The sequence below is a fragment of the Bidens hawaiensis genome, unplaced genomic scaffold, assembly GCF_021521415.1.
Source record: "Bidens hawaiensis isolate Kalapana, Puna unplaced genomic scaffold, B.hawaiensis_p1.1 tig00027299_1, whole genome shotgun sequence".
NCBI lineage: Eukaryota > Viridiplantae > Streptophyta > Magnoliopsida > Asterales > Asteraceae > Bidens > Bidens hawaiensis.
The window spans coordinates 53,815-66,581 of NW_027494407.1; the positions used below are offsets into that span (position 1 = coordinate 53,815).

At 35.7% G+C, this 12,767-nt stretch overlaps 1 protein-coding gene across 1 annotated transcript; it reads left to right on the forward strand.

The window, feature by feature from the left end:
- Positions 1–6,969: 6,969 nt before the first annotated feature.
- LOC143575124 (oligopeptide transporter 7-like) lies at positions 6,970–12,434 on the forward strand. The gene is made up of 5 exons (XM_077059571.1): positions 6,970–7,580; positions 8,392–8,489; positions 9,533–10,102; positions 10,966–11,221; positions 11,326–12,434. The coding sequence occupies exons 1-5, from the start codon at positions 7,068–7,070 to the stop codon at positions 12,115–12,117; spliced, it is 2,229 nt and encodes a 742-aa protein (XP_076915686.1). The 5' UTR covers positions 6,970–7,067; the 3' UTR covers positions 12,118–12,434.
- Positions 12,435–12,767: the final 333 nt, after the last annotated feature.

Here is a 12,767-nt window from a genome sequence, read left to right on the forward strand (position 1 = left end):
ACAAGATTTACAGCATATGACTTTACCGATGTAATGATCGGCTTAATTAAAATATCTCATGCTCTGAAGAGCTAAAAGCAATACTTAGGGGAATAGGGGGTGTTTGGGATTGCTTATTTTTACAAACTTATAACTTATTAACTTTTTAAAAGTGAATAAGTCGTTTGGGATTGTTTTTTATGTGAGAGGGAAAAGTTAATAAGTTACACTTTTGTAATTCATTAACTTATTGAAAAGTTATAAAGAGTTTTCATAAGGAATCCTGAACACCCCCTAATTAGTGCGTTTACGTATGGAAACAATATTGATCTGTATAGTGCTTTATGACTAATGTTGAGCACTGCTATTTACTTACAAGAGTAAACTGCGGTTTTCGTCCCTTTGGTTTGTTCAAATCTGCGGTTTTAGTCCAATGGTTTTAAATTTGCGATTTTCGTCCTTGTGGTTTCATTTTACTTGCAATTAAACCCGAATTCACTAACCCCGTTAATTTTGGTCTTTAAACCCATCAGCGCGCCCCTAACGTGAAGGGCAAATTTGTCCATTTTCTTCACAAATGCAACCCAGCCCCTCACGTGAGGGGGCTTGCGAATTATGATTGGGGTTTATTTTGGGAGAAAAAAGACAAAACTGCCCCTGAAGTGAGGGGCACGCTGATGGGTTTAACTACCAAACTTAACAGGGTTAGTGGATTCGGGTTTAATTGCAAGTAAATTGAAACCACAGGGACGAAAATCGCAAATTTAAAATTATTGGACTAAAACCGCGGATTTGGACAAACCACAGGTACGAAACCCGCAGTTTACTCTACTTACAATTTGAGATCGAGAAAGTGACATATGTATGCCATGCGCCCTATATTGACTTATCTAACCAGAAAACATGATGCCACGTTATATTATGTAACCACTTATTCTACATATACAAAGTGGTCACCAAATCTTGGTTATAAATACACTAAATGTCATATAGCAAATCAATAAAAGGCATAGCTTAATTATCTAGAACATTATTAGCCATATTCTCTTCAGGGTCTTGTTCTAGTTCTCCACACTTAGTAATGGCTAACATGAATGGAGTCGAGTGGAGTATTAGAGTGGATGATGGATCATCAATGGTGCTTGAGCCCGAGCACACACATGGAGTGATGAGATTGTGGGACTGGTTAAAGAGTTTGATCGTTCGGTTCATGACGAGAGTGTGGATGTTTGTAAAGAAGGCATGGGATTTAGGGGTTGATGACCCTAGAAAAGTCTTCCATTGTCTAAAAGTTGGGGTGGCTTTAATGGTTGTTTCTTTGTTTTACTACATGAGACCTTTGTATGATGGTGTTGGTGGAACTGCCATTTGGGCGGTTATGACTGTTGTTGTCGTCTTCGAATATACTGTTGGTAGGTATTTGGTTTGAAACCAATATAGTTTTCTTTAGAGTAAAGTGCCATTTTAGTTCTTGTGATTTGGCAAATAATGCGAATTTAGTCCAAAAAGTTTATTTTTTACATAAGAACCCTCCACGTTTCTCAGTTATTGTTAATTACATCCAAATCACTAACCCCGTTAAATTTTATCGTTAAGTCAGGGGTAGACATGCCTTTTCACTATTTCTTTATTATAATACTTATTTCAGTGAACTGCGATTTTCGTCCTTGTGGTTTGTCCAAATCTGCGGTTTTAGTCCAATAGTTTTAAGTTTGCAATTTTCTTCCCTATGGTTTCATTTCACTTGCAATTAAACTCGAATTCCTTAATCTCGTTAAGTTTGGTTGTTAAACCCATCAGTGTGCCCTTCACGTGATGGGCAATTTTGTTCCTTATTTTTTCCCTTTTTTCCCAAATACACCCCAGCCCCTCACGTGAGGGGGTTGCGATTTAGGGTTAAGCTTTATTTGGAGAGAAAAAAGACAAAATTGATCGTAACATGAGGGGCACGCAAATGTGTTAACGACAAGACTTAACAAGGTTAATAAATTCGGGTTTAATTGCAAGTGAAATGAAACCATAGGGAATAAAATTGTAAATTTGAAACTACTGGACTAAAACTGCAGATTTTGACAAACCAGAGGGACGAAAACCGCAGTTTACTTAAACAAGTATTATAATGAAGAAAGAGTGAAAAGTCATATCTACCCCTGACTTAACGATAAAATTTAACGGGGTTAGTGATTTGGATGTAATTGGAAAAAACTGGGAAACGTGGAGGGTCCATATGCAAAAAATAAACTTTTTGGACTAAATTCGTATTATTTACCAAACCACAAGGACTAAAATGACACTTTACTCTTTTTTTTTAAGAGAAACATGCTTATGTGTATAAACATTGTAGGTGGAACTTCGTACAAGTGTTTGAACAGAACTTGTGCCACTTTTCTTGCTGGATTTCTTGCACTTGGGATTCATTGGATTGCTAGTCACACTAGTCACCAACTTGAACCATATATTATGGGGATTTCCCTTTTCATATTAGGTAACTTACACAAAGCATATTATATAATTTTGTCTATCAAATAAACATGAGTGAACTACGGTTTTCGTCCATGTGGTTTGTCTAAATCTACGGTTTTAGTCCAATAGTTTCAATTTGCGATTTTTCGTCCTTGTGATTTCATTTCACTTGCAATTAAACCCCAATTCGTTAACCTCGTTAAGTCTGGTCGTTAAACCCATTAGCATGCCCCTCACGTGAGGGGCATTTTTGTCCTTTTTCTCCCCAAATAAACCAAGTTGTAATTCGCAAGCCCCCCCCCCCCCCCTCACGTGACGGGCTGGAGTGTATTTGGGGGGGAAAGGGACAAAATTGCCCTCACGTGAAGGGTACGATGATGGGTTTAACGACCAGACTAAACAAGGTTGATGAATTCGGGTTTAATTGCAGATGAAATGAAACCAAATGGACGGAAATCGCAAATTTGAAACTATTTGACTAAAACCGCAGATTTAGACAAACCAAAGGGACGAAAATCGCAGTTTACTCAATAAACGTATATCCTAAGTTTAGTTTCACAAACTAATGATTTTCTTAACAGCTTCCGCTACAACCTTCTCAAGATTCATCCCAGTAGTGAAAGCTAGGTTCGACTATGGATGCACCATCTTCATTCTTACATACAGCCTAGTCGCATTGTCAGGGTACCGTGTTGATCATCTCCTACACATGGCTCATGAAAGGTTATCAACCATAATCATAGGGACTTGTTTGTGCATTATAACTTGTATGGTTGTTTTTCTTGTCTGGGCTGTTTAGAGCTCCATCTTCTTGTCTCACATAACATGGATAAGCTCGCAAAATCTCTAGATTGTAAGTACTTCAAACAATGCATGCTAAATAACATCATTACAAGTTACATGATTTTACCATCTCTTAAACAACATTATTTTCTTATAAAGGTTGTGTAGCTGATTATTTTTGTTGCGGTGACGAGGAATGTAAGAAAAGTTTACAAGGTTATAAATGTGTGTTGAATTCAAAAGCCTCAGAAGAATCCATGGCAAACTTTGCTCGATGGGAGCCCGCACATGGGCGTTTCAATTTCCGACACCCATGGAAAAATTACCTTAAGATTGGCGCATTGTCACGTAGTTGTGCTTATTGCATTGAAACATTAACTAGTTACTTGGCATCCAAGAATCAGGTGAATCCTTATGTCTGATTTATTCAAATGTCACCTTTTATACACGAAACCGAATATTAATAAACATATAAACACGCTTTCATGGTTGTAAACATAGGTCCCGGAATTAATAAAGAACCATCTTGAAACATCATGCATGAATCTAAGCTCAAGTTCATCGAATGTTATAAGAGAACCAGCAACAAGTGTAAGCACGATGACAAGATCGGCAAAGATTAACATGATTGTTAAAGATATGAACCACGCGATTCGTGAACTACAAAATGACTTAAACTCCCTTCTAGATTTGATGATCCAACCACATGATCACGAGGAGAAAAATGAGCCGAATGAAATACAGTATTGCCAGAAGTCATCCCGCTAATGAGTTTTGCATCTTTATTAATTGAAACCGCTTCTAGGATAGAAGAACATATGATGAAAGCAGTGGAAGAGTTGGCAGAAAAGGCTCAGTTTAAACAACCAGAAAATGAAGTAAAACTCTAAGAAAAACATATAGCTAACAAGATTACGTTACTCGATTAACTCATTAAATCGAGTGGGTTCGCTTATTTTATGTTTTCCGCTACTTATCTAGTTCTTGAATAATGTTGTTGAGCTTTGTTACATTTGTTATGTTTTTTATTCGGATATGCATTGAATAACCATAGCATTGTTACTATGCAAGTTAGTTAAAAATGTTAAATGATAATCATTTTGATAGTTATCAAATATCCAAGAGTCGCGTTTGTTAGTTTAGTTTATATAAACGCAATTTCATATTCAGTTTTAATAAAGTTTGAAGAACGATTACATAGTTTAAATGTGATTACAACTATGGTGTCCAAGAGCAAACTGCATACTGGATTATCATCCGATCAGAAAGCATTCGATCAAGAACCGGCCAATGTGATCGCTTTTCAACGAGTATAAGTATATACAACCTTGATGACATGTTCTCTGATGTACTTTAATGATTTGATAACATAAACACATTCTGGTACACCCAGCATAGGTAGAGTATTAATTTAGTTTTATATATACATACTTTTAATTAATCGAAAATTAATTTATAATGTAACATACCGAAATTTTTAACTAAATATATTTGGAGAATCAACTATGAATGTTTTGTTTTAGATGTAGCAAGAATATGTAAGAATGAGAGGGAGTATTATGTGCTGGTATCAAAACTTAAACATGGAATTCTAAGAGCATTTTCAGTCCGTTCTCTATAAATATATGTAATTGGGTTTTGTAAGTATATGGTATCGCTCACTATCGCCTTTCAACGAGTATAAGTATATATACAGTGGTTACGCATTTCCTTATAGAAGTTAATAAGCTGATAACATAATTAAACACGCCATGATGCACCTAGCGTAGGCAACTCCTCGTTATTTTAGTTTCGTTTTTGTTCTTATATACTGATTTTTTTTTAATTAAGTGAAAACTTACTAGTTTCGAAAGTAGTATCTAAATATGAATGTGAATATGAATATGAATCTGTCATATTAGCAACTAGCGGATGCTTATAACTAAACGTAGTTATTAACTCACTCTCATATGCTAATGAGTTGGACCAAAGAGCACAAACAATGACACTGTTCTAAATAATTTTTCTACATAATTAAGTCTACTTAGATAATTAAACACATATGTAAGCTCACTACTACATGAAGCATTTGTAATTAAAGTTTTATTGCTAACGGATAAAGAATAGTAATTTTAGTCATGTCCAACAAGTCATGAATCTACGAATATTATTTTAAATGACTTAGTTTTGCTATCTAAAAAGGACTAGCGACGTGATTTGTTGCTCATTTGCCTTCTAGTCATTGATTATTAATGGACGACGCACAATTTACTAGCCCATCAAATTTAACTCAAGCCCAGTGGATTTTCGTTGTAGCTCGGTATTCCCGATTTACTTCTTTACTTGGTGTTGCTAGATTTAAACCATCATTTTAAGATTTTTTTTTCTTTTCTTGTTCTTAGATTTAACTTCACAAATCATCCATTTGTCTCAGTTTATTGATATACAGCTTCCTAACTTCGTGCATACTCTTTCATTTTCACATCAACGTCACTTCTCTTTCCCTAAATAAAAAGTTTATTGTTTTATATCTATAGAGGTTACATTGAGCTTGAGAACTTGCACATCGTCTTCTTCTTCCTTCGGCTTCATTAGCGAGAGAAAGTCGTGCTCCCTCCCAGTGACGGAAGGTCGGGCACCTATGAAATTTTTTTTAGAGGCATACATATGTTAAAATTCCAATCAACCGCTATGAAATTTTAACATCGACCTTCTTTCTACCCCTGTAAAAAAATTTCCGTGTCACTCCCTCCTCCCCTTCCCGGACAATTGTCACATAGGCCTTCCCTTCTCCATTTTTCAACTCCTTGCACCCAAATAAAAATAAGTGCATGTATAAGTTTTAACACTAAACAAATATTTGAGTAAGTTTTATTTTAAACGTGTAGAAATAATATAAAGTGGTTTCAAATTTAAAAAATTAAGAAAACCAATTTGGCTCTCATTTTGAAACCAAGCTAAATTCAAAATCTAGTTTTGTAAAGAAAGTAAAATCTAATAACAAAATTCAAATTTTTCGGAACCGTCCATGAATGTATGATGGTGATGGGCCTTATACTAATTAAATTCAATAAAGTAATTTAGTTAAATTTTACTTTATTCATTTGAATTATTATTATTCAAACAATTGTAAATTGGTGATCGTGCTATCTTACTCGATGTTTTAGAAACCGGTATTTTATTCTTACTGGATTTAGTTCAAACACGGTATAACCGGTTAAATCAAAATGAATCGAAAAGTTTAACCGGACTGAATAATTTACGTTGTTACTCCATATAAATGCACTTTTTAACGGTCAACAAACGTATAATTGTCTAGGTACTTCATACGAGGTGACTCAATGCCAGTTGGCCGAACCCAGCCGTACGAAGTGCTTTTGCGTCTCCAATTTATCTCCAGTTTCGAAAAAACCCCACCCCGAACGTCCAATGGTGAGAAAACTCAGACTACCTCATGATCGAACCAAAGATCACAAAAGTACTGTCTTTCCTTCATTGAGCCACATATGTCTTCTTCAAAATGTTATAAACAGAAATCAAACATGAACACCTGTTAAAAAACCCAAACTTCCTAACACTTTACGGTATTGAAAATGACTCAACAAACCATGCATTAAATTCATACCATGAAAACAAGAAATGAGAAATTATATTTTACTCTAGTTATATTTATTGTAACTATTTACCGACTCCATTCACTTCCTCCACGTGGTATGGAAGTGCATCATTCGTGTTCAAAATTTAAACATGTTGGCATGTTTGTTAAGTTTGGTGGCTCTTCATCAAATACTCTATTTCTATTTTATACTCTCTTCATTTCATATTATTTTCCCTCCATAATAATAATAACAATAATATCTCCGATGGAACACAATCCCTCCGATGCCATCCATGTTCCACTTCTTCTGTCGTCCTCCAGTGGCTCGTCCTCCGAGCCACCAGAAGACGACAACTCGCCTATAAAACAGGTCACATTGACCGTACCTACAACAGACGACACAACGCTCCCAGTACTCACATTCCGCATGTGGGTGCTGGGAACGTTGGCATGCGTCCTGTTATCATTCCTAAACCAGTTCTTCTGGTTCAGGACCGAACCACTCAGCATCACCGCGATCTCTGCCCAGATTGCGGTGGTGCCACTTGGCCGCCTAATGGAGGCCAAGATAACTGACCGTGTGTTCTTTAAAGGCACACGGTGGGAGTTTACTATGAACCCTGGGCCGTTTAATGTTAAGGAACATGTTTTGATCACGATATTTGCGAATTCGGGTTCGGGTACGGTGTATGCGATTCATGTGGTTACGGGTGTGAAGATTTTTTATAAGCAACATATGAGTTTCTTTGTGTCACTCGTTGTTGTTCTCACAACTCAGGTAAATTGCTTATTTTTGCTTTCATGGGTTATTAAATGTTAGGGGTGTGCATGGAATTGAAAAAATCAATCTGAAACCGAAAATAGCAATACGAGAAAGAGAAAGTTAGATCGAAATGGCTGAATGAAGGTTTATGTTTTCGTAAAAACTGAACTTTTGTTTTTGTAATTTTCGTAAAAATGGCCACCACGTGAGGGGCATTTTTGTCCCTTTTCTTCCTTCCCAAATTAACCTGGTCGTAATTCGCAAGCCCCCTCACGTGAGGGCTGTGGTGTATTTGGGAAAAAGGGACAAAATTGCCCCTCACGTGAAGGGTACGCTGATGGGTTTAAGGACCAGACTTAATGGGTTAATGAATTCGGGTTTCATTGCAAGTGAAATGAAATCACGTGGACAAAAATCGTAAATTTGAAACTAGCGAACTAAAACCGCATATTTAAACAAGCCGCATAGATGAAAACCGCAGTTCACTCCAAATATTTTAAATTTTAATTCAAATGTCTAATATTATAAATTAATTACTAGCTAACAATAGTCTTTTTTTTTACAATTGTCCAAATGACGAAACCCAAAATTCCGAAATCAAACCGGTCCAAACAAAAATACCTGAAAAACCGAAACCGAATGGATTTAAAAAAAAAACTTAAAATGGTGCATTTCGATTATGGTTCGGTTTTAGCCAAAAGCAGAACCGAATCATGCACACTTCTATTAAGTCGATCTGGTTCAAAGAGATCAATGTTTAATAGGGTATTCAGTTTTTTTGATTTTTCACGAATATGGTGATGATGTGACGGTTTAATTGTGGCAGGTGCTAGGGTTTGGATGGGCTGGAATATTCAGAAGGTATCTGGTGGAGCCAGCTGAGATGTGGTGGCCATCCAATCTTGTTCAAGTTTCTTTGTTTATGTAATTACTTGTATTGGGATGCGTTATTCATACACCCTTTATAGGGTCTATATAAAAGATAGATATAAATTCATTTTCAAAACTTTTCAAAATAATGTTTTGTGAATGTATCTAAAGTAACCAATAATGTTTTTTTTTTTGAAATGATACCAAAAACCAAACCAAACCAAAAAGATGTTTGTCACCTTGTTGGCCCACTACATTTTTCACGTGTGATATTGTGTCACATATTAAATATCATTTGGCCGGCTTGCTTGTTTAAAATTGAGAGGCGGTTTATTACTTTGTTTTTGTCAAATTTATGACATCATTAATATTCTCTCTTTTTATATTAAGAAACAAAAACATGTTGACTTGATGCTTTATGAAAAGGGCACAATGATTTAATAGGATGATATATGTTTAGTCAAGAGAGCGGGTCTTAAAGCAATCGGAAAGGTTGCTGCTTTATGATCATGGGTTTAAGGCTTGAAAATAGCTTATTGCACAAAAGTGTAGGGTAAGGCTGCATATAATAGATCGCAAAGCTAGTGCACACTGCACACGCCATTTATATATATGTTTAGCCAACCCAATTAAGTATTTTTTTTCATTTATTTTCCTCACTCCATATATGATTAAAAATTAGAGAATCAAGTAAAAGAGAATGGTGAAAAATACAAAATGACCATAGCTGTGATATATTGGTATTACTAGATTTTTTTTCATATAATATAATCTGAACTACTTATAATTTTGGATGCTGGCTGCATGTAGACAAGCTATGACATGTGTAATTTTTTTTCCTTAAGTACTAAATGAATATTGGTTGCATGTAGACAGGCTTTGAAGTTTGTAATTTTTTTGTTTGGGAATATTTATGTAAATAAAGCTTTAAAAGTTTATTCATTATTTTGGTTAAAAGGATCAAATTGAATCCTACAATATTTATTTTTTAACAACTAAACATACTCTTTTTTTTAAAATTAAATCACCTTGTTCAGGTTTGAACCTAAGTTTTCACAACCCGATTATGAAACTAATTATATGATTTACTCGAACAGGGCTTTACACGAGAAAGAAAAACGACCCAAAGGCGGATTGACACGAACCCAATTCTTTCTAATCGCATTCACATGTAGTTTCGCATACTACATTTTCCCGGGTTACCTTTTCCAAATGTTAACCTCACTCTCATGGGTCTGCTGGATCTTCCCATCATCAATCATGGCCCAACAAATCGGATCCGGGCTTCACGGGCTCGGTATAGGTGCTATTGGGCTAGACTGGTCCAGCATTTCTGCTTACCTTGGAAGCCCATTAGCAAGCCCATGGTTTGCCACAGCCAATGTTGCTGCTGGCTTCTTCTTGGTTATGTATGTAATCACTCCACTTGCTTATTGGTTCAATGTATATAATGCGAAAAACTTCCCGATTTTTTCGGATGGCTTGTTCACAGCCGATGGCCAGGAGTATAATATTACAACGATCGTTGACTCGAATTTTCACTTTGATAATGATGCTTATCAACAACAAGGGCCTTTGTATCTTAGCACGTTTTTCGCTATGACTTATGGTGTTGGCTTTGCGGCTCTTTCGTCCATGGTGGTTCATGTGTTTCTCTTCCATGGAAGGTATGTTAAACTTCACATGTGAACTATATCAAGAAGTTTTTTAAAAATTGGCACTTTAAAATAATGTGATTACTTAGGAGTATTATTTTGAAACATTTTTATAAAGACAGAATTACATATTTTGTCCTTTAAACATACACAATTTATGGATCGGGTCTTTTAAAAAGTTTATTTGCATGCGGTGTCATTTACATGACATGTTTGTTTGATTTTCGTCCTTTTGACTAACGACATCCAACAACTCCGTTAAGTCTTGGCATGTGATGGCATTTAAGTCTTTTTATGCATACTATTTAAGTATTTATAATCAAAAAAACAAATTAAATATATTATTAGAAAAAAAAAAGCTAAATAAAATATGTTAAACAAAAACCCCGTTAAGTCTTGACATGTTTGGATTTAACTGGGTTTTTGGATGACAGTTAGTGTAAAGGCAAAAAACAAATGTATTTTGTTATATAAAGGACACCGCCCGCGAATAAACTTTTTAAAGAGCATGATCCATAAATTGCATATATTTAATGGACAAAATTTGTAATTGTGTCTTTTATAAATAGAGGGTGACATACAACTTTTTTTTTTAGTTTTCATTTAACATTTAATTTAATTTTCTCGACTAACATGTAATATCATGTATTTAGAAAATCTTATTTAGAAAATATAAATACAACTTTTTTATATAAAATGTGTTGTAAAAAGTTTCAAAATGGATGTAATCATATTCTTTCAACTTTATACATCTATTAACAAAAAAATAAATCCTAAATGAAGTTAACGAGATTTGGGCGTGTTTTACCTCAAACGAGTCATAGTAACCGTTGAACCCGAACTTACCTAGTTTGTTTGTGTGGCATATATTATAGTGAGATATGGGAGCAAAGCAAGTCAAGTTTCAAAGAAAAGAAAGTGGACATACACACTAGACTAATGAGCAAGTACAAGCAAGTGCCCGAATGGTGGTTTTGGTGCATACTTTTTGTAAACATATCATTAACTATATTCGCGTGCGAATATTACAACGAGCAGCTTCAGTTGCCATGGTGGGGTGTCGTTTTAGCTTGTGCGATCGCAGTATTCTTCACTCTCCCCATCGGCATTCTCACCGCCATCACTAACCAAGTAATTTAAATAAAAAATATTTTTTTCTCTAAAAGAATATGTTAACTTCTATAGTTCTAAATTAACTCATGTATTATGATATGGTGTTATTTAAATCATTTTAGGCCCCGGGTTTGAACATTATAACGGAGTATATAATCGGGTACATATATCCGGGATATCCGGTTGCTAATATGTGCTTCAAGGTGTATGGTTACATTAGCATGACACAAGCAATAACTTTCCTTCAAGATATCAAGCTTGGTCACTACATGAAGATACCGCCTCGATCAATGTTCATGGCACAAATAGTTGGAACCATAATTGCGGCTCTAGTGTACTTGTGCACCGCATGGTGGTTATTGGAGACAATTCCAGACATATGTGACTCGTCATCTGATGTCTGGACATGTCCTGGGGACCATGTGTTCTATGATGCATCGGTTATTTGGGGTTTGATCGGGCCTCGAAAAATCTTTGGAGATCAAGGAACTTATACCATGATCAATTGGGCTTTTCTTATAGGAGCGATAGCTCCTGTGTTGGTCTGGTTAGCCCACAGGGCTTTCCCTGACAAACACTGGATCACACTGGTAAATATGCCAGTGTTGATTGGTGCTACGGGGAATATGCCGCCGGCTACAGCTGTGAACTACACGGCTTGGATATTTGTTGGGTTTTTATCGGGATTTGTGATGTTTCGATATAGGCCCGATTTATGGCAAAGGCATAATTATGTGTTGTCGGGTGCGTTGGATGCGGGGTTGGCGTTTATGGGTGTGTTGTTGTACCTTTGTTTAGGTTTGGAGGATATTGGTTTGTATTGGTGGGGGAATGATCTTGACGGGTGCCCTTACGCTTCTTGTCCTACGGCTCCTGGTGTTTTCGTCGAGGGTTGTCCTGCTTTGGCATTTTGAATCCGTTTGCCTTTTCTTTTATATCAGGAGTGACGCTGGTAAAAATTTTGGATACGTCACTGGTTTTGTGGTTGGATTTTCTTGCTCAACCGCTTACGTTTCTTTATATTAAAACACATGGTCGATGTGGCTGCTCGCCACAATCTTGTTTCTAAGATTCTGTGTTGCTTGTATGTCGTGGTTGGCCATCAAAGGCTTCGATTGTTTCGATTCTGTTTTGGTTAGTTTATGATTCTTGTATTGCTTAGCTGCTTGCTGGCTTGTTTCTCTTCATCTTTTTATATATGTATCTTGCTAATAATTTTTTTTTAAGCAGACTCGCTAATTCTTGATTTCAAGATTGAAATATGATGTGTAGGCTATTGAAGTGAATAAAAAAAAATCATCAATAATAGACAACAAATGGAAACTTATTGTAATGTTTCATATAAATTGCCAATCCAGTATATTAATTACTTATATGGCAAAAAATCTAAAATTAGAGGTGCACAAAATGGTTTTTTATTTTTTATTCTTTAAACCAGAACTGGGTAAGAACCTGTTTCAGATTTGGTCAACAAAACCAAAAACAGGGTCAAGTGGGAATTGCTTCCGGGTATAGTCGGATTTTTGACTAGTTTTGCCATGTTTTTATCGTTGTTTTATTGTTG

Coding starts and splice junctions, on each gene's coding strand:
- LOC143575124 (XM_077059571.1), top strand. CDS start 7,068: ATGGAACACAATCCCTCCGATGCCATCCATGTTCCACTTCTTCTGTCG. Junction 7,581..8,391: donor TTGTTGTTCTCACAACTCAG/GTAAATTGCTTA, acceptor TAATTGTGGCAG/GTGCTAGGGTTTGGATGGGC. Junction 8,490..9,532: donor GTTCAAGTTTCTTTGTTTAT/GTAATTACTTGT, acceptor TTACTCGAACAG/GGCTTTACACGAGAAAGAAA.